The sequence below is a fragment of the Mycetomoellerius zeteki genome, unplaced genomic scaffold, assembly GCF_001594055.1.
Source record: "Mycetomoellerius zeteki isolate Tzet28-1 unplaced genomic scaffold, Tzet1.0 scaffold124, whole genome shotgun sequence".
In the NCBI taxonomy this organism is placed as follows: Eukaryota; Metazoa; Arthropoda; class Insecta; order Hymenoptera; family Formicidae; genus Mycetomoellerius; species Mycetomoellerius zeteki.
In genome coordinates this window covers 867,874-892,106 of record NW_017256169.1, presented here as the reverse complement: position 1 = coordinate 892,106, position 24,233 = coordinate 867,874, and the positions used below count along the sequence as shown (strand labels likewise).

General features: G+C 36.4%; 1 protein-coding gene across 3 annotated transcripts in view; it reads right to left on the bottom strand.

Annotated features, from left to right (window-relative positions):
- heph (polypyrimidine tract-binding protein 1 heph) overlaps nucleotides 1-24,233 on the bottom strand; it is a 375,570-nt gene that overhangs the window by 54,481 nt on the left and 296,856 nt on the right. For all 3 annotated transcript variants that reach the window (XM_018461600.1, XM_018461599.1, XM_018461601.1), the window contains one exon: nucleotides 16,014-16,202. In XM_018461600.1, the coding sequence (XP_018317102.1) occupies nucleotides 16,014-16,202 (189 nt within the window). The remainder of the gene's footprint in view (nucleotides 1-16,013; nucleotides 16,203-24,233) is intronic.

Here is a 24,233-nt window from a genome sequence, read left to right as displayed (position 1 = left end):
AAAGAGTGCAGTGCGCTCGTTACACGAGCACAACGCAAAAATTTTTCCTGAATAATTCATCGGCCAGTCCACGGCGATGGAATTTCCGCTCGTATATGTACACGGGAGATGCGACCGTGACGGCGGTGCGGAGCCGACGTGTATATCACGGCTAATGGACAGCGAAGGGCGCGAAATAAAAAGTAATCGGACGGACTTCATCAGCGACGGCCCGCGCTTAAATCCGAAACGGCGGAGAAAACAAGAGAGAAAACAATCTCAGTTCTACTTTGTAGACGATTTGAAAAATTTACCCCTTTTACAAAGAAAATAATGTTTTTGTATTAAAACTATCTTTATTTTCAATACAGAAGCATTGAAATGGATTACATACAATTAAACAGAAATAACTTGCTTACGTGAAGATATTTTTTATAATTCACTGTTAGATATCAAAGGATCCATGATAATTTCTTGAGTTAAATAATATTTTCTATTTTTAACTTCATGTGTCAAAATGGAAATCAATCCATTTCTGTGGTTAGTTTCAAAATAAACAATGTCCATAATAACGTATGCACTTAGCAAATAATAAACTAAATTTGAGTCAAAAATACATTTTATTAATTAAATTGTTTAACTGCATCGTTCATTTTAATTAAATGAATTAAATGAACAATATATTGAGTAAGAGTGGCGATCTGTGGAAATGATTAAAAATAACTGAAATTGAGTATAATTTGACATAATGAATTTAACCGTGTTCTATTAAGAAAAATATGCATTTTCATTATTCAATAATAATTTCTATAAATTAAAAAAATATTGGATAGAAAATATTTTCAAAAAATTTGAGAATTATAATATTTTTATAAAGTAAAATTATTTCACTTTGACAATCTTTTTTTAGGGGAAGCTGTTCGTATTATCAAAGTAAATTATTAACAGTTTTTAAAATAACAATTCCTTTATTTTTTATTTCAGAATATTAATATTAATTTAATAATATATTTCGTAATTAAAATTACCGTTTTCTCAATCCTATTGCAATATAAAAAAATATTTTAAATGACATTTATATTTGGAAAAAATTTAACAAAAGTTTAACATACATGAAGATAGAATAAAAACCTTTCTATCTCTTCTTGATATAATTTTTTAAAATATCAAAAGATTTTATTATCATTAAATAATTATATTGTGCTCTTTAGATATAACCATCATTACATCAGAATAAATTTATAATATTATTAAAATTTAAAACTATTAAATCTTTTTAAGAAAATTATATATTGTTGCATATACAATGAAACACTGGTTGCGTTAATTAGAATTTATTAGTTTTACTTCGACACTTTTTCTGTATACTAAATAAATATTTCGTTTTGCTTCACTGATGAAATTCTCGAGATACATGAATTAGAAAAAGATATCGCAGGAGCTGAGTAAAGAGAATCGTATATTTAAATGGTAAGTGCATTCACAATGCTTTGATTTTTACTATATCCCTAATGTGCTTTGCACATCCATTTCAGTTCGAATTCAATTCTCCCTGATCTCTGTACATCACGCGACAGACGACACGAGGAAGCGCCCCGAGCGGAAAAAACTCCCATATGCGCGCGATTCTATCAAATTAAATTCCATCCATTAAATTCGTTCACGGCTCGATCTCGCGGCCCGATACTGGTCTTTGTACCGTGTTTCCGGTTCGCGTCGGCGCCGTTAACGACGTCGGTGGCGTTACCGCGCGTAGTTTGGACCGGGGAGAAAATTTGTTGGCCCGGGTCGATGGTACTGCCATCGATTTCAATCATGCGCAACCCTGACACCGTTTTCTCACCCCCTTTCAGGTATACGCGCGCGACGCCGCGTATTCCATTATACGCGCCGAGTTTTTCGACCCCCGACAGTCTCGCTTTTTCACGATTTTTATTTTCGTTTTCCTCTTTTCCTTTCTCCCTTTTCCGTCTTCTCTGCTCTCTTTTTCTCCCTTTTTTTCCAATGCTCGTACATACCTCGCGCTCGCGAGCGGGATAAAGAACGCGCGTTCATTGGACGACATTACGAGCGGGATTCGCCGCTGTCAAAATGATGGAGTGGCCCACCCAGCCAGACGGACTCTTCTGCAGTCAGAATAATCAGTCTTCCCGGCTTGTAGCGTCACCCCTTTTCCACCACCTTTCGCATCCCTCCCACACCTCCAAAGCCACTCGTGCCGCGCGGGAATCCGTCCAGAATCGTCGCAGCTACTCTTAGCGCATCGTGCTTTCGTAATGCCGAACGAAATCAAAACGTGCAGCGAACCATGTGGTAGGTACTTGGTCGATTTTGTGACGAAAAAAAAAATTCACGATAAATTCTAGGCAAACCGTTCGCACACACTTTTTCTTCAATTCCTTTGTTGGAGTGATGTGTCACATAAATATTTTTCTATTTTCATTCCTTTTTTCCATTACGTCACCGCGGTGATATAATATATCTATTATGCATTTCTAGGAAATTGCTCCCAGCGCACGCGGATATTACGGTATTCACCCCTATATAACGCGTGACGTTTCTCGAATCACCCCATGAAACAGCAAGATAATTCCCACCTAAAAAATTCACGCGGTGAAGTCGAATTTTGTTGAAAAGTCGAGGACACGTGCTCCCAAGACATTCCTACTTTTTGATCCTCGTGCTTTCACGTTCTGGGGAAAAAAATTGAACGATCTATCTTCGCACGCCTCTCTCGGCGACCCTCTCGCCTCGACTCCGTATTGGTAAAACGCCAATAGGCTTGCGTGTGCGGCTCCGCGATACGCGTACAAAGCCGTCGATACCGAGATCCGATACTAGAGAGTGAGTATACAAAGAGAGAGGAACGATCGTACTCTTCCAGTTGGGCAAAGGAGAGAGAAGACGGCAACCTTTCAGATTTGTTGCGGGGAAACATTCGATTTTTCTCGCCATTGGCAAAGGGAGGCTCTTTTTCTCTTTTGACGACGACGGGTAGAAGGTGTGAGCGTCGAATATGTGGAAATGATGGATTAGGTCGGTATCGTTTATGCCTCGTGGCGAAAAAGAGGAGATTCCCTTTTGTCGCGAGCTATTTGCATATGTCTTTAATGAGGGTCAAATATACGGTTCTCTCTCCCTTTGTCTGTTTAACATTTCGGTCACAATAACAGGTCACATAACGTCGTATTTCATCGAATGATCTGAATGGTGTGGTTAACTATTGTGTCCATGCTAATAACGGTGTCCATTATCTCTACGCAAACGATTGCAATAACGTCCGTTGTCAGCAATTACGATTATCTCGTGTTTCATCCGCACATTATAATTGTCGGAGTAATTGAATATCTATCTTCACATCGAACGAACATGAGGCATTATGCATACTGCTGATGTATGCAGCTACGACGTCAGAGCTATGACAAAAGTCGCATATATTCGCACTTTTTCTTGCGGTATACCACATACGTTGAAATAAACGAGCTCACTCGCATGTCGCTGGCTGCGATAAGTGTACTCATAAAATGTCCTGAGAACTCCGTTCGTGAATCGTGAATTAATAAATAGATGCGAAAGTTAATCAACCGTCCCGCAAAAGTTTACTTTTGTCGGAAATGTTGAACGTTAAATTACACGGCCGTTTAGGTTAAATTGCAGTCTGCACTATTGAATTGCGGCATGTCTGAAAGTTTTTCCGCGTGCCAGCGAAAAGTTCATCTATTTTGGCCACCATGCCGCCAAGAAAAAAATTACAAGCAATTTTTCGTTTCTGACGTGATAATGCGATATGTTTGTAGAGCGACCGATGTAAAGGTTCAAAGGTAAAAGGCAGGATAATATTCGAACTTAAATAAAAATAGTTGATTTTCGATAATAAAAATAAAATTGCCAGCTATATTGACAAATTAAATTAATTTCAGAAATTTTATAAGTAAAAAATTTATTATAATACTAAAAATAATTAAAAATATGTAAAAATTATCTCATACATTAAGTGTTTATCTCGTTAATTAAGAGTAGAATATATCACTCTTAAAACTTATTTTTAAAGAAAAAAAACTAATTTTGGAAATATTGATTTATGTTGTTTCTGAATAAAATGCATTTTCGTACATATATAATGAAGGGTTTTTTAATTAAGAAATTCTATAGATAATAGACTTCTACAGTTGTAGTTTGTAAAAGATATTTAACTTTATTGTTACAAAATATACCCAAAATTCATTTAAAAAAACAAATATGTAATATTAATTTTCAGTATATTAAAGTGATTATTGAGTATATTTTTACAAAGTAACATAAGAAAAATCAAGTATAAGTCATCATAAATCTGTTTCTCGTGTGAATGACATTTTGGCAGATTTGATATCTAAAAAAGGAATATTTAGTTAATGTGGATTTTGAAGGAAATTATTCCGTACTTATCCAATTTTAAATCCTCTAACATTTCAATTTTGACAAAAATTGACTCATGGGATTTTTAAAATGACTGATTCAATTAATTGACGAATAAACTATAGGTATGTCACGTATAGTATGATGATCGATATTACGAAATACAATCCATTTCAAGCAGCTGTTGTATACATAAAAGAGATAAAGGATGGATGATGTTACAAGATAATATCCGCGGACGTTTTGTTCGTCCCGCGAGATAGATATCCTCTGTCGGGCCGAAATTTTGTCCGGGTGGGTGGAAGCGAAAACAACATTTCCTCTGGCGATAAAGCTCGCTCGTAGGGATCGGATAAGCGAGGGGTGCGCGCTCGGCTTAAGGGTGCGTGGAGAGACTCGGTCTCTGTAGCGCGACGGTCCTCACGGCTTGCATATTTCAGAGCTCGATACAGTGAATGTAGGTCTAACAATGGCACATTGTTATTCGGACCTGTCGCGGCTGCCAACCAAAGTGGAGCAGGGTGGCTGCGCAGGGGAAGATCGAGCCGCCGGCCATGAGGGATACAGAGGGTTCGCGCGGCAGCGGAGCTCGGAAGATGGCTATACGCGGGCAAAAAAAAAGATGGTGTAATATTTTTAATGGAGGGTGTCTCGGGTGATCTACGGCACATTCCATTGTTTCTATGAGACGCCTCGTGCATTGTATCTTCCCCGTTTCTAAACCCTCTTTTCTCACCTGCCTTCTTCTTGTCCGCCTTACTCACCCCTTTCCATGCCACTCATGGTCGCGAAAGTGTCCCCGAATAATCACATACCACCGAGGTTTACGACGATTCAGTTTGGAATGTAAAATGCACATCGCAGATATTTTTTCCAACACATGCACTAAGTGTTAATTGCTACTAATTAACGGTAAAAAAAAATCACACAACTTCTCGCGACTTTTTTGATAAATAGTGAATATTCTTACGAATTGTAGGCCATCGCGAAATTCGTAACCACAATAAGTCGCGCGCGAAGAAAAATGATTCCTATAAAAGCAAGATGGTGCTAAGACATAAAAGGAAAATCAACAGCAGCGGATACAACAATCGCGATAGCGGGTTTGTATCGCAATGTATTAATTATTAAATGTAACGGGAAGGGACGGTTATTGAGGCACCCCCGTCGTTGTATTCGGGACAGGAACAATGCCCCAAATTACGGCACTCCGCCGCGCCGTATATACTCGGGTTGAAGGGAAAAAGAGTGTGAGATCCATTGCCGGTTTCTCTCCCGGACGCGGCAAGATTATATATATACGCGCGATCACTTTTCCGGCTTTAACGCCCAGCTTTTATGTTGCTCGCAATTACCTCGGTGGAAAGCATTAGCCCGTAAACAATGGCCGCGCGGCAAACAGATTAATAATCCTTGTCGAGATTAAGCCAGTACGTATTATTTAACTCTTTAATTGAACGTTAGGTGCTTTTTCAATCTAATCGCAAAGTATATTGTTAACAAATTTCGAGTCTTTAATTTAAATGTTGGAATCGCCGGCCCCAATCGCGTGCCCCGATTTTCCTTTTATCTCTACTCCACTTCGTGCCTTATAATGATTTTTGTATACTACGCAAATACGTTTTATACATACGTTTTATAATGTTCCGTGCATACCATTCATTTCGCTCTCCGCAAATTTTTATCGCTCCGTTGTTGAATCGAATATGCAATTTTACTTTTTCTACCGTGAAGTCTTCTGTTTTTCTCAGTTTGTCGCTATATTACTTTGCATCCTAGTTCTATTGCTTTTTTTATACTCAGAAATCGCCATTTCTCTTGTTCTCTGTTTCTCTCTCTCTCTCTCTCTCTCTCTCTTGTTCTCTTTTCGTTCTTCCTCTTTCACTGGCACGATAGCATCTACAACGTGCGCGAAAGTATACCAACGATAACCCAGTGCCCATAATAAAAAGCAACGACAAGGTTTTAGTCAAACGTGTCGCTTAGCGAACACGTTTACTCCGTGGTAACGCTGATTTATTCATGATCGTCGCGTTTATCGCGCACCACGCCAGTAAACGTTGGCGAAAAAATGTTAATGTTGACACGGGTTAATTGTAGAAAATTCATGCACACGAGGTGTATCTTTTTATTGCGTTTTAAACAACTCGGCTTAGACAAAAATAGTCTCTGGAAGCCACAATCAACCGTTACAGAGGGAACACCTTTTGCTCGGATAACTATCTTTATGTTTCGGAAATAGACTCAGAAGCAATGTCGTAAAGATCCCGTTGAATTTTGTTCATGAATTAAGTTGGTTCTATAATAGATATAGTAAGCCTTAAGCTGTAAGATATGGATCAATTATAATCGATTATTCTCCTCACATTCATTGTGATTAATCAATTTCTTGCGGCTTAAATACTTATTACTCCTATTGTATAGAATCCTGGTTGACCAGAGATTCGACACTGTCGAGTTGATTAGGTTAGATTAGTTGGCTGCCGCCATATTAATTCCTTATGAGTATTCGATACGGATACTGATTGGTTATCTAACGTCCGTTTCCACCAACGTAGGTTAACTTTAATCTTAATTTGATTTATTCTTCATCTTTTCCTAGTTCTAAGAATTAGAAAAGGATAAAGAGTAAGTTGAATCAAGATTAAAGTTAATCTACATTGGTAGAAACGAGTATGATCATTAACATTTTAGTTCCTTACTATGATAGCCAATCAAATCAGTCATCAGATCATAATAACTCTTTAATCTCTGTAAACAGCCACTCAAACCATATCCTTCTATGGCTACAGTCACTCTATTTTTCAGAGCTATGATTGGCCAGTTTCATAACTATGGATTTTATTAAACCCGATTAAGGATGCTGTGTAAACGTACTAAAGGATGAGTTTCTGATTATCTATACAGAATTCAATTATTATAGACCTGCGGACCTTACAGGTCATATTTAACATAGAACTTGGCTGCGCTTCGACACGCGACGTGTAAGAGCATATAGGATCGCTCCGACAAAGAGCATATAGGATCGCTCCGACAAAGAGCTTGATCTTTCTACCCTTAAAGAGTAAAGGTAATACCCCTTTCTTTCCACCGATGGAAAGTTTTCCAAGGGAACGGGGAAAAAAGTTGCCGTCGGCCCGCTCGCCGATGCGACGGTGTAAAGCAGAATTATGTCGCGCTGTTATAGCAGGACACAAGACTGCCTTTTTATGGGGTTGCCTGTAGAGACGTGGAGTTTAGTTAGTAAAGGCGCGAGTGACTACTAAACTGAACGAGCGACTACTAAAGGCTACCGAAAGTTTCGTTGTTGGAGAAAACCATTAGCGACAGCGCGTATTCTCTTTCGTGTATGGACACACACTTTCGTCCCCGGCTTTGTACGACCGTCGTCGAGCGGAATCTGTTTTACAAGTATCACGTACCAAGAGCCCACAGCAGTCATCTCGCGGGATAATAAAAATTTTCCACGCGTGGCCTATCACGACAAGCTTTTCCTCTCCGAGCTTGGCGTAGCTGACGAAACGCGAAAATTCGGGGACATTTTCGTCCCGCATGGTCGTTTGTTCGGCCCGTCGCGTGCGCGTCAAACAAAGGTGTGCATGCAATTCGCTGCGTACGAAAAATCAACTTTTTCTAAATAAATATTATAAAAATACCCGGGATGAATAAAACGCAGATTAATTTCTAAGCTCGGCCTTCCCATCGCGAAATATTTTGTTGATTTTTCAAAAATATAATAAAGCAAACCTCGAGACAAAAACTGGCTTTCCTTCATGATTATATTTAAAAAATAAAATTAAATGCTCTCGGATGTTTTGTATCGGAACAAAAAAAAATGAATATTTAGTTTCAAGCACTATTGAGGGATGTTTTTTTATCCTGCGAACATGTGAAACACATAGCTTGCGCTGGAAAGCTCTGTGGTTTATGGTTGTTATTCCTGGTATATTATATTTACTGGCATATTTGACAATGATACATAAAAGTGCGGAATAAATACCAATTAGCGCCGAGAGGTTACAATATGAAATATCGGATATATATATTTTGCGTAGCTTGTTATAATTAAAAACTGCCTTTTACCTTTTGCCTTCTAAAGTTGACATCGTATATATTGTAAATTTTTTAATAAAAATATTGAGAATAAATATACTATAAATGTAATAAGCGACATGTAAAAAGCTACGCAGTAAATAATGCATGAGTCAGATGAAAAAAAATCTCAAATTTCTTTGCCTTCTGTAAGTTCATGCGTTCCTAGCTTTTCCGTAACACAATTCTATTTATAAATAGATATATCACCATGAAATTTCGCTCGCGGTGCATGCCAAGGTATTTACGCGCGCGTTCAAATTAAATCCCGTCGACGTTCCGAGCACAAAAGCAAAATCATTCGAACGAGGACAGGAATAGTGATAAAAGCGACCACATAAAAGCAGGCGGAAATATCTAAATTAATCTAAATTGCGAACTAATGTGGAACCGAGGAAAGGCGTTGTGCGGCGGGAAGCCACGTAAAAATACCTCTTAATTCCGGTTACGGATTTCTAGACTCCGACGGAAAGCTTTCCGCGAGACTGGAAACTCAAGAAAAGTGTATTTCGAAAGGTTAAAAGTGGATTGTGAAGCTGACGATGCCTCCAAAACTTTGTGACCGCGTAAAAAATTTATCTGGAAACAGTACAATACTTACCGAAAAGTGAATCCGCAAAAGGAGGTTACGCTAATGTTTATGTTTTAAAAATGAGATAAAAGTTGATACATTGAAGGGACAGTATTAGGTAGAATTTCGTCTTCAGCACCTATTATTAAAACATTTTTAATTTCAATGTAATTTCAGTGAATCTGATATTCAAACATGTATCAATATATTATTTCAATTTTCATGAAATTTTGCACATTCAAAACGCGTATAATTGAAAGCGTCTAATTGTTCACGCAGTTTACTTCAACGATATTTATTTTGGCTCCAATTAGATCTCTCTTAATAATGATCTGTTTTGGGCGCAACATTATAACACGCCCACGTTTTTATCGCTTGTCCGAAATACTTATTTTTATCTCGCTCGTTCTTGCTCTAAACAGCGTGGTTACTTATACTCGAGGTGACGAGCTTGGCTCTAAATTAATTACTAAACAAAGCTGAGGCGCCGCGACGCATGGCGTCTTTATTAAACGAGTTCGCCAACCGGGCATTTACTTAACCGACACATCACCTCCAGAGACTGTCGCTTTTAAATTTATAAAACTTATATATTCCCTATACCTCCCCTCTCCCTTTTTCTTTCTCGCTGAATTTTTTTTCTTTTCTAACTATTTCATGCCTTCGATTCGTTTAGTTTAGTTTCGCATTCAATTTAATATATTATCAATATATCGTGTAATCAATATCGGAAGACTTCTAATTGTAAGTCTAAGACTATTAATTTTCTACGCAAATGATAACAAATGCTTCTTATATTTATGAAATCAATAAGAGGAGTAGGGCAAAGTGTACTGAAATCTTGTAAAAAAATTCCCGGAATTTTCAAGTATTTTTGTTCAAGATTTCAGGTAAGATTAGAGATGTGTTTTCAATGTAACTTTTTTAAAAATAAATTAGAGCGCAAGCAAGGTAAATAAATTATACGTTGGAAATTAGTAGAAGGCAAGGATTCCATCAGACTATTCATTTTCTATAATTGAAGCTACCAAACTTATATAGAATAGTGTAGAGAAGCTCACTAAAATATAACATCAGCGAGTTATTTTATTCTGTTGAGTATTGTCTTCTATTGTCATTCTGATTTTTTTTATAAAACTAGCGAGACATGAATGACAAGATGGGTACGTAATATATGCGGATGTATATGTCATATTTGTTGTCAACAGCTTGCATTATCAAGAAAAAAAATGATCAACAAAAAAATGTTTTAAAAAAGAGACAGTAAAATTCCAAAAAAATCTCCCTGAGTATCAATAAAATATTTCATAAAAATCTGATTTTTTCAAAGATAAAAAAGAAATCTCTTTAAAATTTCAGGTTTTTCAGGTAGTAAATACTGTAGTAGTAAAATGTCAGTTCAGATCCAAAATTAAACCAAGACACAATAAGATAAAAAAAATACCAATGTCAAAAGTAAACATATAGGATCATTATACAAGTTTTAAAGATTGAATTGCACAATATACAGGGTGTTTCCAAATTAAATGGCAAAACTTCGGGAGCGTGTAGAGGAGTAAAAAACTAAGAAAAAAAGTCCTATAGACATATGCTCGTTTTTGCTCCGTTTCAGAGAAATCGAAAAAAAATGTTTTTTTTACCTGCAAGATTAAATGGGGACCGTTTTCTAAATTTCTTGGAGAATGAATTTTCTGACTATTTAGAAAACATCCCATTACAACAACGTACTGAAATGTATTTTGTTCGAAATGTGCACCTCTTGCAGCAATACAAGCATTGCATCTGTCAAACACGGCTCTTGTAGCAGCCAGGCACTGTTCTTGCGATATTCTGTTCGCTGCAGCTACGATACGATTTCTCAAATGTTGCTCTGATTGAATAGGCGAAGAATAAACTTCTTGCTTCAGAGTACCCCATGCATAGAAATCTAATGGCGTTAAGTCGGGCGAACGAGTTGCCCAATGTACTGCTCCTCCACGTCCAATCCATCGTTGTGGGAATTTTCTATCTAACCAGGTTCTAGCGACTCTGCTGTAATGAGCAGGGCATCCATCTAATTGAAACCACATTTCAGTACGTTGTTGTAATGGGATGTTTTCTAAATAGTCAGAAAATTCATTCTCCAAGAAATTTAGAAAACGGTCCCCATTTAATCTTGCAGGTAAAAAAAACATTTTTTTTCGATTTCTCTGAAACGGAGCAAAAACGAGCATATGTCTATAGGACTTTTTTTCTTAGTTTTTTACTCCTCTACACGCTCCCGAAGTTTTGCGATTTAATTTGGAAACACCCTGTATATATAAGAATGAAGAAACTGATGTGATTCGTATAAGTCATTCGTCCTACATTAAAAATGCATAATATTTTAATCGAGAGTAAAAGGCATCAAGCTGACGTTTCATGACAGCCGTCGTCGCAGATTTGTTCCTTTGTTCATACAAAATTGATTTCTTGTTCCAAGCGGGTGAACGCGAAGGCTGGCACGACGTTTGTCTTGTGTTTGGATCGCAAAATTTCCGGCATCATCGTCGCCCACGTAGAGACAGAGGCCGATGCCTCACGAGCAGTGCATTGCTGAGGCTTTCACGGCGATTGCTTTTTCGGTGTCGTTTGTCAGTCCGGACGCTCGGCGAGAAATCATTCGACCGTAGACGAAGCGAACGCGCCGTGAAACCCTCCGCGGAGCATCTTTGCATTCCCCATGGAAGCACCATCACGTTTTCTTTCTTTTTCTTTTTTTTCTACCCAAGAAAGATGTAAGGATAATTTTAATATCGCTTTTATATACAAGTATCAGCGTTTAATTAATTTTAGAGTCGAACGGAATGTTTAAATCAGATAAATATTTAGAAAGGCTAAAGCTCAAGGTTAGAACTTGTGTCTATTAATATTTTATGTGTAAATTTTAAATATATCTTTCAGTTATATAAACTGCACGCCGAATACTGCCAGACTTGCAATCATAAACTGAAGCTAAAATTTAATATCGTTAAATTGATAGTTCATTTAATAATGATGCTCTTAAGCATCTTAAAACACACTGCGAAGAACTTATTGAAAAAAAATATTATCCCAGCCAAGGTTTGAATCTGGAACTTCCTGATCTTTCGAAAAAGTTCCAATTTGATTACTGAAGTATGTAATAATGTTTATCGCAATAACTATAGTATATATAAGGAAAGAACGTATTGAAAGGTCAACGCATATAAACGATAATAAAATATTAGATCGCGATATGAATAAATCAAATAAATACAGAAAGGCCGAATAGAGATATTTGCAATTATTTGAGCTACAAAAACGTTCTGATAATAAAATTACGATTTGCTAAAAACGCTTGAAGAAATGTATGTACTTTATTCATAGACTGCATTCGAGTTTTTAATTTAGAACGGAAATTAGAACAGAAACAAAATTAGTACTTGAGCATTCTTCTATTCTAGAATGAATAATTAATATGAATATAATGCTTTCTTGATTCGCGGAAATATCATTTCTGTTTTGAAAAAAATTTATTGTCACAATTAAGAATTATTTTAATGTTTGCTATAAATAGTTTTATCTCTCTGACAACAGTATTATCTTAATAATTGAAGAAAGACTTTAAACGTACGTATATTTTTCAGTTTACATTAAATATAAATTCTAGATGTTTATTTTTAACATAGCAATTAATTTTTCTTTTTCAGAATTTAATATACGTTAAATCAACTATTTAATAATACGAATGAATAAGCGATAGTAAATTTAGCAAATATATAATATTTCCTTGCTTGAAGTGAACATCATGAAAGTAAAATGTGCTTACAGATATACATAAAAAAATTAAAAAAAAATTAAATCTTCACGAAGCAAGTTGGAAACGACTTCTGGAAGTAGAATCTTGCGTGGCGTATGAAAGAAAGTATACATTAAGTGTACATAAAAAAAGTCATTTCAACTTCTCGTTCCATGCGTTTTACGATCGCCTTCATTTAATGAAGCACTAATGACATCGTGAGGAGGTAACATAAGATTTGCGTATAACAGAAATTTCTCAGAAATACGATGAATTTCGTATTTCTAGAGCAACCGCGATCCTGTAAATCGTGGATTGTAAAGTTTCCACGGTCACGTATGCGGAAAGTTTCCACGTGTCAAGAAAAAGCATCGGTGGCGACGAAGCGCGTCGCCGGGCTATTTACTCCCTTATTTATTATTTTTCGTGCAGACCATCACCACCTCGCACCCTCCCTCTTTTCCACCCGTCCCGATATACACATGAAACTTTCGCAAAGGATTCCCCGTGGGATCGGTGTCCGTTTCCACCGCGAAGTTGCGCCCCCGAGGGTGGCAACGGTAGTTCGGTAACTCAGAGGAGGGAGGACTAGGGATGTCCTCGAGAGGGAAGTAGACAGACCGACACGATGGCATCGGGAAACTTACGGAGTTACGACGTCGACGACGCGAATTGGCGGGGCTGGTTAACGATAATACTAGCTTCGCTCGACGTCGCTCTCGACTCTCCCACGGTGGAATTGAAAGGCGACAGTGAGAAGACAATATGACATGTCACGGCATGGGTTCGCCGAGCACGCGCTTCGAAGCCATCACTGTTTTGTTCTCACTGGATTTCCGAATGAAAACGTTCCACATTGATCATTTTGAGTCAACAAATCCATAGATTGTTTCAGAAGTAATAAAGAGAGATGTGAGTTAATTTTGACTTGACAGAGCGAATATAATAGCCGAGTTCAAACCGGATGAAGCTATTAGCCCGTTTACGATTGATTGTGATTGATTGGATCTACAAAGTCTAAAGGGAGAGGGACACTAACAGAGTCAAGTGATTTTCTCTGTGATTAATTAGAGTAATTCTTGCTTAGAAGTATCATGATCTGCAATTGGCTGGAGTCATTTTTGCTCAGAAGCAAAAAATCTGAGACTGACTAAAGTAATTCTTGCTTAGGGTCACGTTGGCGCCTCTTTCCTATAGGCTCTCTATTGGGTCTATAAATGAAAACTAATCATGTTTAATCACAAACAGCTACTTTGTAAACTTGAACACGTCTAATAATAGCGTAGAACGTAAATTGGTATGCACAGTGCGTACACAATAGCTGCGTTCAGAAGATCGCTCAGCAAGCGGTAGTTCTTTAATACAATTGATTCTTTGTTGCTGTTAGATTTTTTGTAGATCTAAATATACAAATCAATCGTAATAAAGAATCACTAAGTTCTCAGTGAACGGCTTTGTCTTCGGAACGTAACTATTGACGCGAGTATACCTAACTGAATTCCGTTAATTGATTCATCAGTTCAATTCGGGTGCTAATTAATTCGTTGACAAATTTCATTCGAAACGGCGGTGCGGCCCCAAATTGCGCAGTGAGTTAACTAGTTCCGATGATGACCGGCAGCACACGATGACACACGCAAGTTACAAGTAATATGCACGACCGTGTGTCACGTAGACGAAGGGTTTGGCGAGGTGTAGCGGGATAAACCGTTGCGCCCGTTTGCGCCCGAGGGATCGTTCATAAATTATGGACGCATTAATTATAACGGAGTTTGCGGACGCGAGTGTTTAGATTGACTTGACGACGAAATGGCCATGGCGTTCCACCCGCTCTCGCATGGTCATGCGCGCTATATATGCATTTTGGACCTGATGATTAAAGATATATGCAAAGATATCGGTTTAATTAATTAGTCCGCATAAACAACATATTGTCGAAACTAATTTGATACACGTAACAACTATTGTATTGACAGGATCCTCTAGTTTCATGCTTGCCCGCCTTCGGCTAACACCTCGAGGCATCGAAGTCACCGTATCAACGGGACATAAAGCGACAGATGTATCCTTGCTTCACAGATATGCGAAACTGAGGAAAATGTTTAGATTGAACTGACAAAACGTAGATCAACAAGAATGGCATTTTGATGAAATCCACAGACATAGAAGATACACTGAGAAAAATTCTGGTGAAAAATAGACGAACTAGAAGTTTCTGATTATATCAGAATTTCGATTATCTCAAGTAGAATTCTAGATTTAACAAAAATTAGTTTTTAGAAAATTCTGATTCGTCCATTTTCAACAAGAATTTCAATTAATTCAACTTATCTGTTCTTGACATCTGCACTCCGTTAGAAAAAAATTGAGCATTTCTCTATAACTCGATATTTTAGAAAGAGAGAGCGATATGTTTCAAATTACTTTGTTCTTTCTAAACCGAGAGAATAACTTTATAGGAATGTACGTCTATCTATCAAGAGACACGGTAATGTCTTGGCGCCAAGAGCACGCGTGCACGCCGCGAATAACATGAGACCGGCCGTGTATCTTTATTCTTATTACGTCTATGCGTGAGACCAAATAGAATTTTTGATTATGATAAAAGAAATTCTATTTGGTTTCGCTAATCAAAATGTCATTTTTGTTAGTGCGTTTTCATTTTATAAAATTTTTTTTCAGTATAACGTTATTACGTCAATTTTCATCGACTAAAAATTTATTATCTACAAAATATGTAATTTTAATACGATTAAACGATACGTGTCTATTTCAACGACATATGTACATAGATTAAGCATTCTCATGTTTTTCAGTGGTGGGAGGTGAAGCCAGAAATTGACAGTTTAAGTGACCGTTGAGGATCCGTGTTATCTCAATCCATCTCACACCTGCGACTGTCAAGAACACTCCTCTCTCTTTCTCAAGATAGAAAGAGAACAACGGATCTAGTTAAACTGCATCTTCAAGCTATGAACAGAACACTTGGTCTATGTATATGTGTCGTTTGGTCTATTAGTTTATAAAGTTCAACATCACTTTAGGTATCTGCGTCATCGATAGAAAAGGAAAAAAGCAAGTAAGTGTTAGAAGAAGATCGAAAGAGTTAGTTCGGCGAGAATAGCGTAGTAGTTCATGCGACCATTCCCGAAGTTTAGTGAAGCGAGAAAGAAGTGAAGCGAGAAGTATGACACAGACCTCAGAGGTGTTGGCGACATCATTTGTTGGGCTACTGACCGCGTTGTTGGAGTGCGTTTGATCCGTCTTGAGTTCACGGTGATTGCTGAACTGCACGTAGACTGCTCTACCTCTGAGTTGAGCCACGCCGGTAGCGTAATAGTTCACCATGGTTGCCGCAGCATTCTCGTCCCCCATTTCAAGAAACGCCTGTAACAAAAAAGAAGATTCTATCAGTTGCAAAAGCACGCAGAAATTGTTTGATTTCAAATGTTTCAAATAGTAATGTAAATAAATCAAATATTTAAATAAATAGATTGCTCTTACTCATAAAAGAAGTGTTTAATTTTAAGATATAAAAATGTTTTATTCCTATCTCTGTTTTTTAAACGCTTAAAGATGTTTTAGTTTTAAACTTTTCACAATAAACAAAACATTATGTGTTTGGATTTAAAACACTAAAACATTTAAAATTAATGTATCTTTTATTATTAAACTTTTGTTTTGCAAAGATGTTTTAAACGGAACATTTTAAACATTGCACTTTTTACAGTGCTCTTAGTTCAAAAGTAACAGAATTTAAAAAATATTTAGTTTTCCAGAAAAGAGGAAAAACAATTTTCCAACTTGACGGAAAATTATTGACTAATCAAATAATATTGGCAAAAAGATATATTTTTAACATAGTCAAATGTTATTTTCACAATTTCATCCTAAAAAAAAATCACCTTTTTTGAGTTCTGACGACTTTAACGATTTTTTTTAAAGCACTCTTTTTTTCAGTACTGACAATTTTTTATGAAGTTAAGTTAGTTTACTTTTGATGATTGATAGGGTAATGTTTATAATTCATTTATAGTACTGACTCAAATATTACCGAGTTGTATTACTTTTGAAGTAAGGAAATATCATAATTTACATAAGCGTATATACCCTGATATTATTAATTCTTACTTAATTGTTTTGCCAACTAATTGACGATAATTATATCACATCGGCTTTTAAAACGTATTTTAATTGCGCCTAATTTGTGATTAAATGTTTAAATAGCTTAAACACTCTTAGCGAGACTAATGAATTGAGGTCCGATATGTAATACGCTTTTACTACTTAACTACTTTACTATAATGCTGTGTACAATCTCACAAAGCGTTTACGTATTGCTGAACAAAATTCTATTGCACAGTTTGAGAGATAAAAGGGGACGTACGACTGTCCAAGTTTGCGCAGTTACTTTAACCCGAAACCGATCTCGGGGAGTTATGTCGAGATTCTTTTCTGATTTATGCGCGGAAAGGTAAAACATGCAGGAAGGAACGGGAAGCATTTTTATATTTACCTCGGAGCGCAAGTCGTAATGGAATATCTGAAACTCGCGTACGGGCAAACACGCGCGGAACAGACGGCAAAATTTCAAGGGAACGAGAGACGAAAAACGGAGGTTCGAAGCCAACTTGTATACGCACAAGAATTTCGTTTTAATTACATCGTTCCGTGGCAAAATGGCAATTGGTTTTACAAAACTGCTTTATTTTATTTGGGCATTTTATTTTTTCGTTTGCTTAAACAAACATATACCTTTACGGAACGACTTCTATCGTATATAGCTATATTACGTATCGTAATAATTTATATTGTAATTTCGTCGGGAAATAAAAGTATAATCGTATAAAGGAGAAAGAAAAACGTCTCTCTTGAGACCCCGAGTGAATTTCGTTTGGATTCTTTTCTCCTTTGAGTGTTCATGAAATTAATAATCCTGTATTTCTAAATCGTCCTCGTGCGCAACTCGGCGTAAAGGAAAAATTCCCCGAAGACCTCCAGTCGCGAAGTCGCATCCGCGACAGTCAAGTGGTACGTTTATCGAGGAAAACTTAATAAAAAGCATTACCGCGCCCCATCCTTCAACCGTTTTATTATCGCGGCCAGGCCGAGGAAGAAGGGCGAGATTTTGCTGAGATAGAAATTGAGCCGACAGATATAGAGAAAATTGATTTGTTCCGCATAGGGGAGGGGGGGGGGAACGGGGGGATGAAAGAGTGGAGAAAAACAGCGCGAAAAGATTAATTTAATGTCGCATAATCGTTTCGAGGAAGCAAGGATAACATTTTGCGATATCTGCATTTTCAAGCTCATAATATGTATAAACGGTGAATAAGCAGGGGAATGAAAGGCGCAAGACAGGAAAGAAGGAAAGAGGATATTTATGTTATATTCGCCGCCGAAGCAGAGCTCTTCTTCCTCTCCGTTTTCCGCGCGATCCATTTTCAATTCAATATCGATGCATTCGCAACGCTCGTTTCTTCTTCCATCTCCACCCTCCCAACCCTCTCTCTGTCTCGAGCGCTCCTTCTTTCTTTCGCGTTCGACGCCCGCCTTTTCGCATCGATATCGATATTACTTAAAGCCTCGTCGCGTCTCCTCGTCATGAGAGAGACGCGACCAGCATTGAAATGCGAATGATAGTTCCTTATATACAAAAGCACGAAGCTCGCTGCTCGATTGCGAGGATCTCGGTGAATCAGCTGGATTTCGTCGTTATTGTATAATGCGCAAATCAAGCACTAGGAAAAAGTGCCGTAAGGCATGTCTTATTATGCGTTTAACTTGATAACTTTCTTAAAATTTTATTATCTCGTCCAGGTAAAGGGCATAAAAAAATAATCTATAGTTCGCAACGTACCTTTTTACAAACTATCTTGAAGCTTTTGAACGTATCAAAGAAAACTTGATATCGAGAAATGCAATTTTATCCGGATAAAATATCCCTCTCGTTGTTGTATATTTTCCGTTCGCAAAACTAATATAAGTTTTCTCCGTTGAATGATATTACCGCGAGCACGTCGTTATCGATTGTGTAGTTTTTCGTGATATTTAATTTACTTTTCATAAATGCAGCTGTCTTGTTTGAATATTTGAAGGAGCTCTCCTTAATATGTATTCCAGTTAATAGAGAAAAATAACAATTTAATATATCATATTCCAAGAAAGTTACGATCTCATAATAATTTTGGAGAATAAGATAAATATATAGCTGTGTAAACACGCGCGAATCTGACATTAGCATTTACTTTCATACTTTTGTCTTTTGAGACTGGATTAAGCGCAGAATGAGAGTCGGAATGAATTTCTGGAAAAATTTGTGATTTTTACGTTAAAAGCCGCGCAATGTATAAGTCTCGCAAATACAATCGATTAATTTTGTGCCAATTAATCTGAGCAATGAACTAGATGAGAGAATAATTGTAGCGTTACGCGAGTCGTATTATTTCAAATTTATCTAACTACGCACGTCGACGGGTTTCGGATTTGTATCCAAACACTTACGCTAATTACGGAACATGTGGTGATCAAATTAATTAATTGTAAACGCACAAGTAAAGCACTAAGCAAACAGTGGTATTACTTCGCGGGGTATTTGTGTTTACTTCAACGAACTATCCTTTGTATTCACACATGATCTGCAGCTGATGTAATCTTTCAATTAGTGAAAAAGCAATTTGTTAATGTAGCGAATACACGACTGTAATTCGCGGTTCGTAAACAACGTATATAATCATGCGGGTATCCATAAACAAATTATGACATATTTAATTAAATGCATACGATTAAAATAAACATGTTAAGGACGCGCGTAATAAACGCATTTGTTTTTATCGAATATGAAGTATTGTGCGTTTAACGGCTCATCATGTTATATCCATTCGTTTATTATATCCACAAAAGTTATTTACACATTTGTGAATTCACTAGTAAATGTAAAAATATTGAAGTACTCTTTCTGCGTAGTGGTCCATTTTGCATCAGTAAAGTGACCCAGTTTTTAGTTCGTGTATTGTAGATCGAAAATATTTGCCGAATAAGCCATGAAAAATATTGGTAAAGCGACGAGATTCGATATTGATAGAATGTTAAAGGAAATAAAATTTCTCGTCAGTAACTTTTCAGGCGTAAGAAAAATTTATTCTTATACTACGCAAAACGCGTAATTCTCGAATCGTGATTATTATCAAGACTCTCCCAATCTTTGTTAAATTCGATGCGATTATTTCTTACATTCGCTGTGAACTTATTGATATATAAAATCTAGTTTTTGAATTTTTAGATGTAAAAGGTGGAGAGATTACAAATACTTTCTCATATAAAAACTATTTTGTATTTGTGTTAAAACTGATCTTTGTGAAAATTTTTATGTCATGTTTTGAACATATCCGAGTGTTAAGTTAATGCAATATGATTATTTTATTATTCGAATATTTTGTATTAAATTGATATTAAACATTTCTTAATGTCAAAATATGACACAATTTATATTATGAATAAATGAACAATAATATAAAAATAATGTAGTTTCTAAAAGATAAATGTATGTGTTACTTTAATATATTATAAATATTAACATTAAAAGTAAAATAAATTAATTTTACTTTTAATTTTGAAGAAATATGTTATCATAATTTCCATAGTTTCCAAATTGTGTCAAAGAGTGCAGTCCACTTAACACTATAAATGCTTCGAGGAATTTGATTGACCAATTATAAGAAAGATTTTTATTAATTATTATAATTAATAAAAAAATACTTCAAAGCATTTGTAGCATCATAAATTGTAGCCTGCATAAATGTAACATTTTTTTGTATTAATTTTTATATAATTGTATTATTTTCTAACAAATTCATTTTGTATTAAATTAACATAAAAATTTGAGTGTCTTTTTGGAATAAGTGAAATATATTAAATTTAACACAAATTTTAGCACAATTGTATTTCTGACTCTGCATGCAAATACAGATACAAAAAGTGTCCTTTTTAACAGATCTGCCAATATACCAACGAATAACGATAATCACTAACGAATTAATGCTGGGGCTAAGAATTGTGAGAAACTTCGAGAGGATGCAGGCAGTCAGAGAGAGAAACTAAGTCTAAGAGAGAGAAAAAAAATGTTAGTCAACGAAAATGAAGTTATTCGGAATGAACGATCGTTCACTCGCATTTTGCACGAGAGGTCGTCATTTCGTAGAGACGACGAATCTGTGCGACCGAATAAACGAATGAACGAACGGCTGGCACAAGTGCGAATAATATCGCGGCTGGACCGACCGACCGACCCGGATTTAACGGCGTTAACTCCGTTTCCAGCGCTAATGACGCATAGAGCCGTGCAATTGGGTTTCCGTGCGAATGGGACGAAATCCTCCGCGCGGGATCTGCTGAATCCAGGATCAACCCTTATGTTGGAGGACACACATCCTGGCACGATCACGTCGCTCGCTTTGACGATCAAAGCACCACGATTTTCGGTACAATGATCCATTCAGCTACCTAACAAAGATGTGCGCGGCCGTGTGCATCCGTTGTACGTGTAGCGTTCGCTTTAGAATAACGAAATAGAATGATGTAACGTATCGCGATATGCCTATCGCATTAATCGAAGAGATACGTTCAGACGTACAGAAACTTCGGGCAAATTAATTTTAATTGAGCGGAGGCTGCAACCATACGTGCGATCGTGGCTAACAATCGACCCGTAATCGGAGTTTAATGGGAGAAATTTACGTGAAAAGTTACTGAAAACTAGTTTTATACATCGTTGAATGAACGGGCGTGTTCTATTGTACGTGTTACGATTCGCGAACGATTTGCATACCTATGTTTTTCGTACTGCTCGACGGATCGGATAAAAGATCTTGTTGCAAAACTATGTGCACACGTGAGCGTGCACATACGAACGCGTCGATAATTATCGAGCAAACGGCACACTGTTATGGGCAGCCGCTGTATTTTACAAAAGCCGAGCATTTACGGGCGATTCTCCACGCCATGTATTTTTCTTTTTTTTTATTTTGTTTCCACAGCACCAAACGCAAATAAGAGCATTCTTTGGCGACGGGACCAGCGTATACGTTTCGCTGTTGGATGTTCCACGTTGTTTGCCGTTTTATCGTGACATTTCGAAAGCGTTTCGGATTTCATAGACTATCCGGGGAAATGTTTTCCGCGACCATTTGCAACTCGTCGTCCCACGTTCTCCGCATCACCGTGCTGCGTTTAATTATGATCGAGGGTGCCACGCTCCTCGCTGAGCGATCCGCTCGAGCAGCGGATTTGAAATCTATTAAATATAATCCGTTACGCGATGTCAACGTCATTACACTGCGGTGCATTATTCCAGTTTTTCCACACTGGAGTTAATCCATCAATCATCCTAATTGAGTAATTCGTGACGGTTATCGCACTTGTCCGCGCAATAAATACTAAAATCGTCACTTCAAGAATTTATGAATTACTCTAAGAATTGCGTTGAGAAAATTCTATATTATCATTCATGGAAATTGTATATAGTTGGAATATTTGTGTCAAAATTGACACATTTTACAAGTCCGAAACGATCCACTCAAAAATGATTATGTTAACACAAGATGAATATGTTAGAAAGTAACAATAAGTACCTATTATGTAAAAAATAATATAAACAATGTAACACACTAATACAATTTGTAAGTAAACTGTAGAAGCATATTTTTTTAATAAAATTAACGTTTATATGTTAAATTATTATAACACGTATTCTATTTATCTTAGAATTTACATTTTAATACAAATTACTTTTATGTTATTTCTTTACTACCTCAAAATTGTATTATTTTGACAATCAGAAATGTTAAAAATATCATCTTAATATTTAACAAAATATTTAAATAGTCTAATTATATTATATTAATACTTGCGCGAATATGTTAAAAATTCAAAACAAAATTTTAACAAGGACTTGAGTAGACCGTTTCTAACACAATACAAAATGTTTTTTACTGTGTATAAAAAATGATTGAAGTTTTACAAAACTACATTTAGTATTAACTTTTAATCCGCGAAGAGTACGGTATGTAATATCGACCGCAGTTTTGAAGATGATACAGTGAAGCTCAGTAATCGAGTCTCTGTGATGCAAGATAATGTAGGATTACAACAATTCCAACCAATGAAGTAGTACTTTCCGCCTGGGTTCATATACTAGCTACATCCAAAAAGGATTCGATTAATAAACTACATTGTACTTCACTCCCTCTGCTTCGTGAACAAATAAAACGATGGAATACCATAAGATTAAGCATGCATTATGTATTTTTTAATAAAATAAAAAAGTTATGAGAAACAATTACAGATTTTTCTAAATTGCATTTGAAAATAATGTAAAAAGTTTGGCGACGATTTAGAATCTGGATCAAAAATTATGTTAAGACTAGAATAGGGTTTTTAAAAAATAATGAAGAATAATAAAATAAGAAAATTTTCACTTAAACTATAAAATTGTTAAATATAAATATTAAATTGTTTTATATGTACATATATAACATTTTCATACGGAAAGTATAAATTTCCAATTCCAGTCACTTTTTACAGAGATCTAATGCATTCTTAAACACCTGTTCGACACAATGCCTACAATAATTAGCGCTTCAAGTACATAGTAAACTTACTTGATAATAGATTATAAAGTATTATCATAAATTTTAGTATTTTTCAACAAAAATTGTGCAATAAATATCTTGAAACTTAATCATTTGTTCACATCATTTCCCTCATATCTATATTTTGATTCCAAAATAATGTATCTTTCTTGATATTGTAATTTCAATTTCCAGCAGTATAATTAAGGGGAGAGATTTTTAGTGACAGGATTTTTAACACATGCGCGAGAAACGCGAAACACATGTTGTAGCCAATCGCGAAAACCTCGGAACAAGGGTGGCGTGGTAGTAATCGTACGGGCGTATACCACCAGTCGTCGGCAGAACCCCATTACATTATAGGGTGCCTGCTACATTTATAGGGCCGTACATCACCGAGAAAAGGCCGGAGGACTTTATTATTTTGTGGATACGTTTATATATCGGTGGCTTGCAACAAGAGCGTGCAATGTTTCTTCTTGACTTCAGGATCAGGAAAGTCGGATGTCGCGTATCTATAACATTTCCTTTGCCCTGTTCCTTTTCATGCTATGGTGCGCAATATTATTCTTTTTTCATGTCTGCAACGTATTCAAAGCGTTGTCTCGCTTTCTTTGATGCATAATAAGCTTTCATTCCTGACGGTATGAGCGCAATTATATCATTGTAATTTTAAATTACAGTGACATAATTCACTTGCGTAATTCACCTTGCTACTACGTAATAATTTTTAATTAAAAGTTCAATGTATTCTCTCTTTGAGCTGTACTCCCTCCACACATCAGGATCG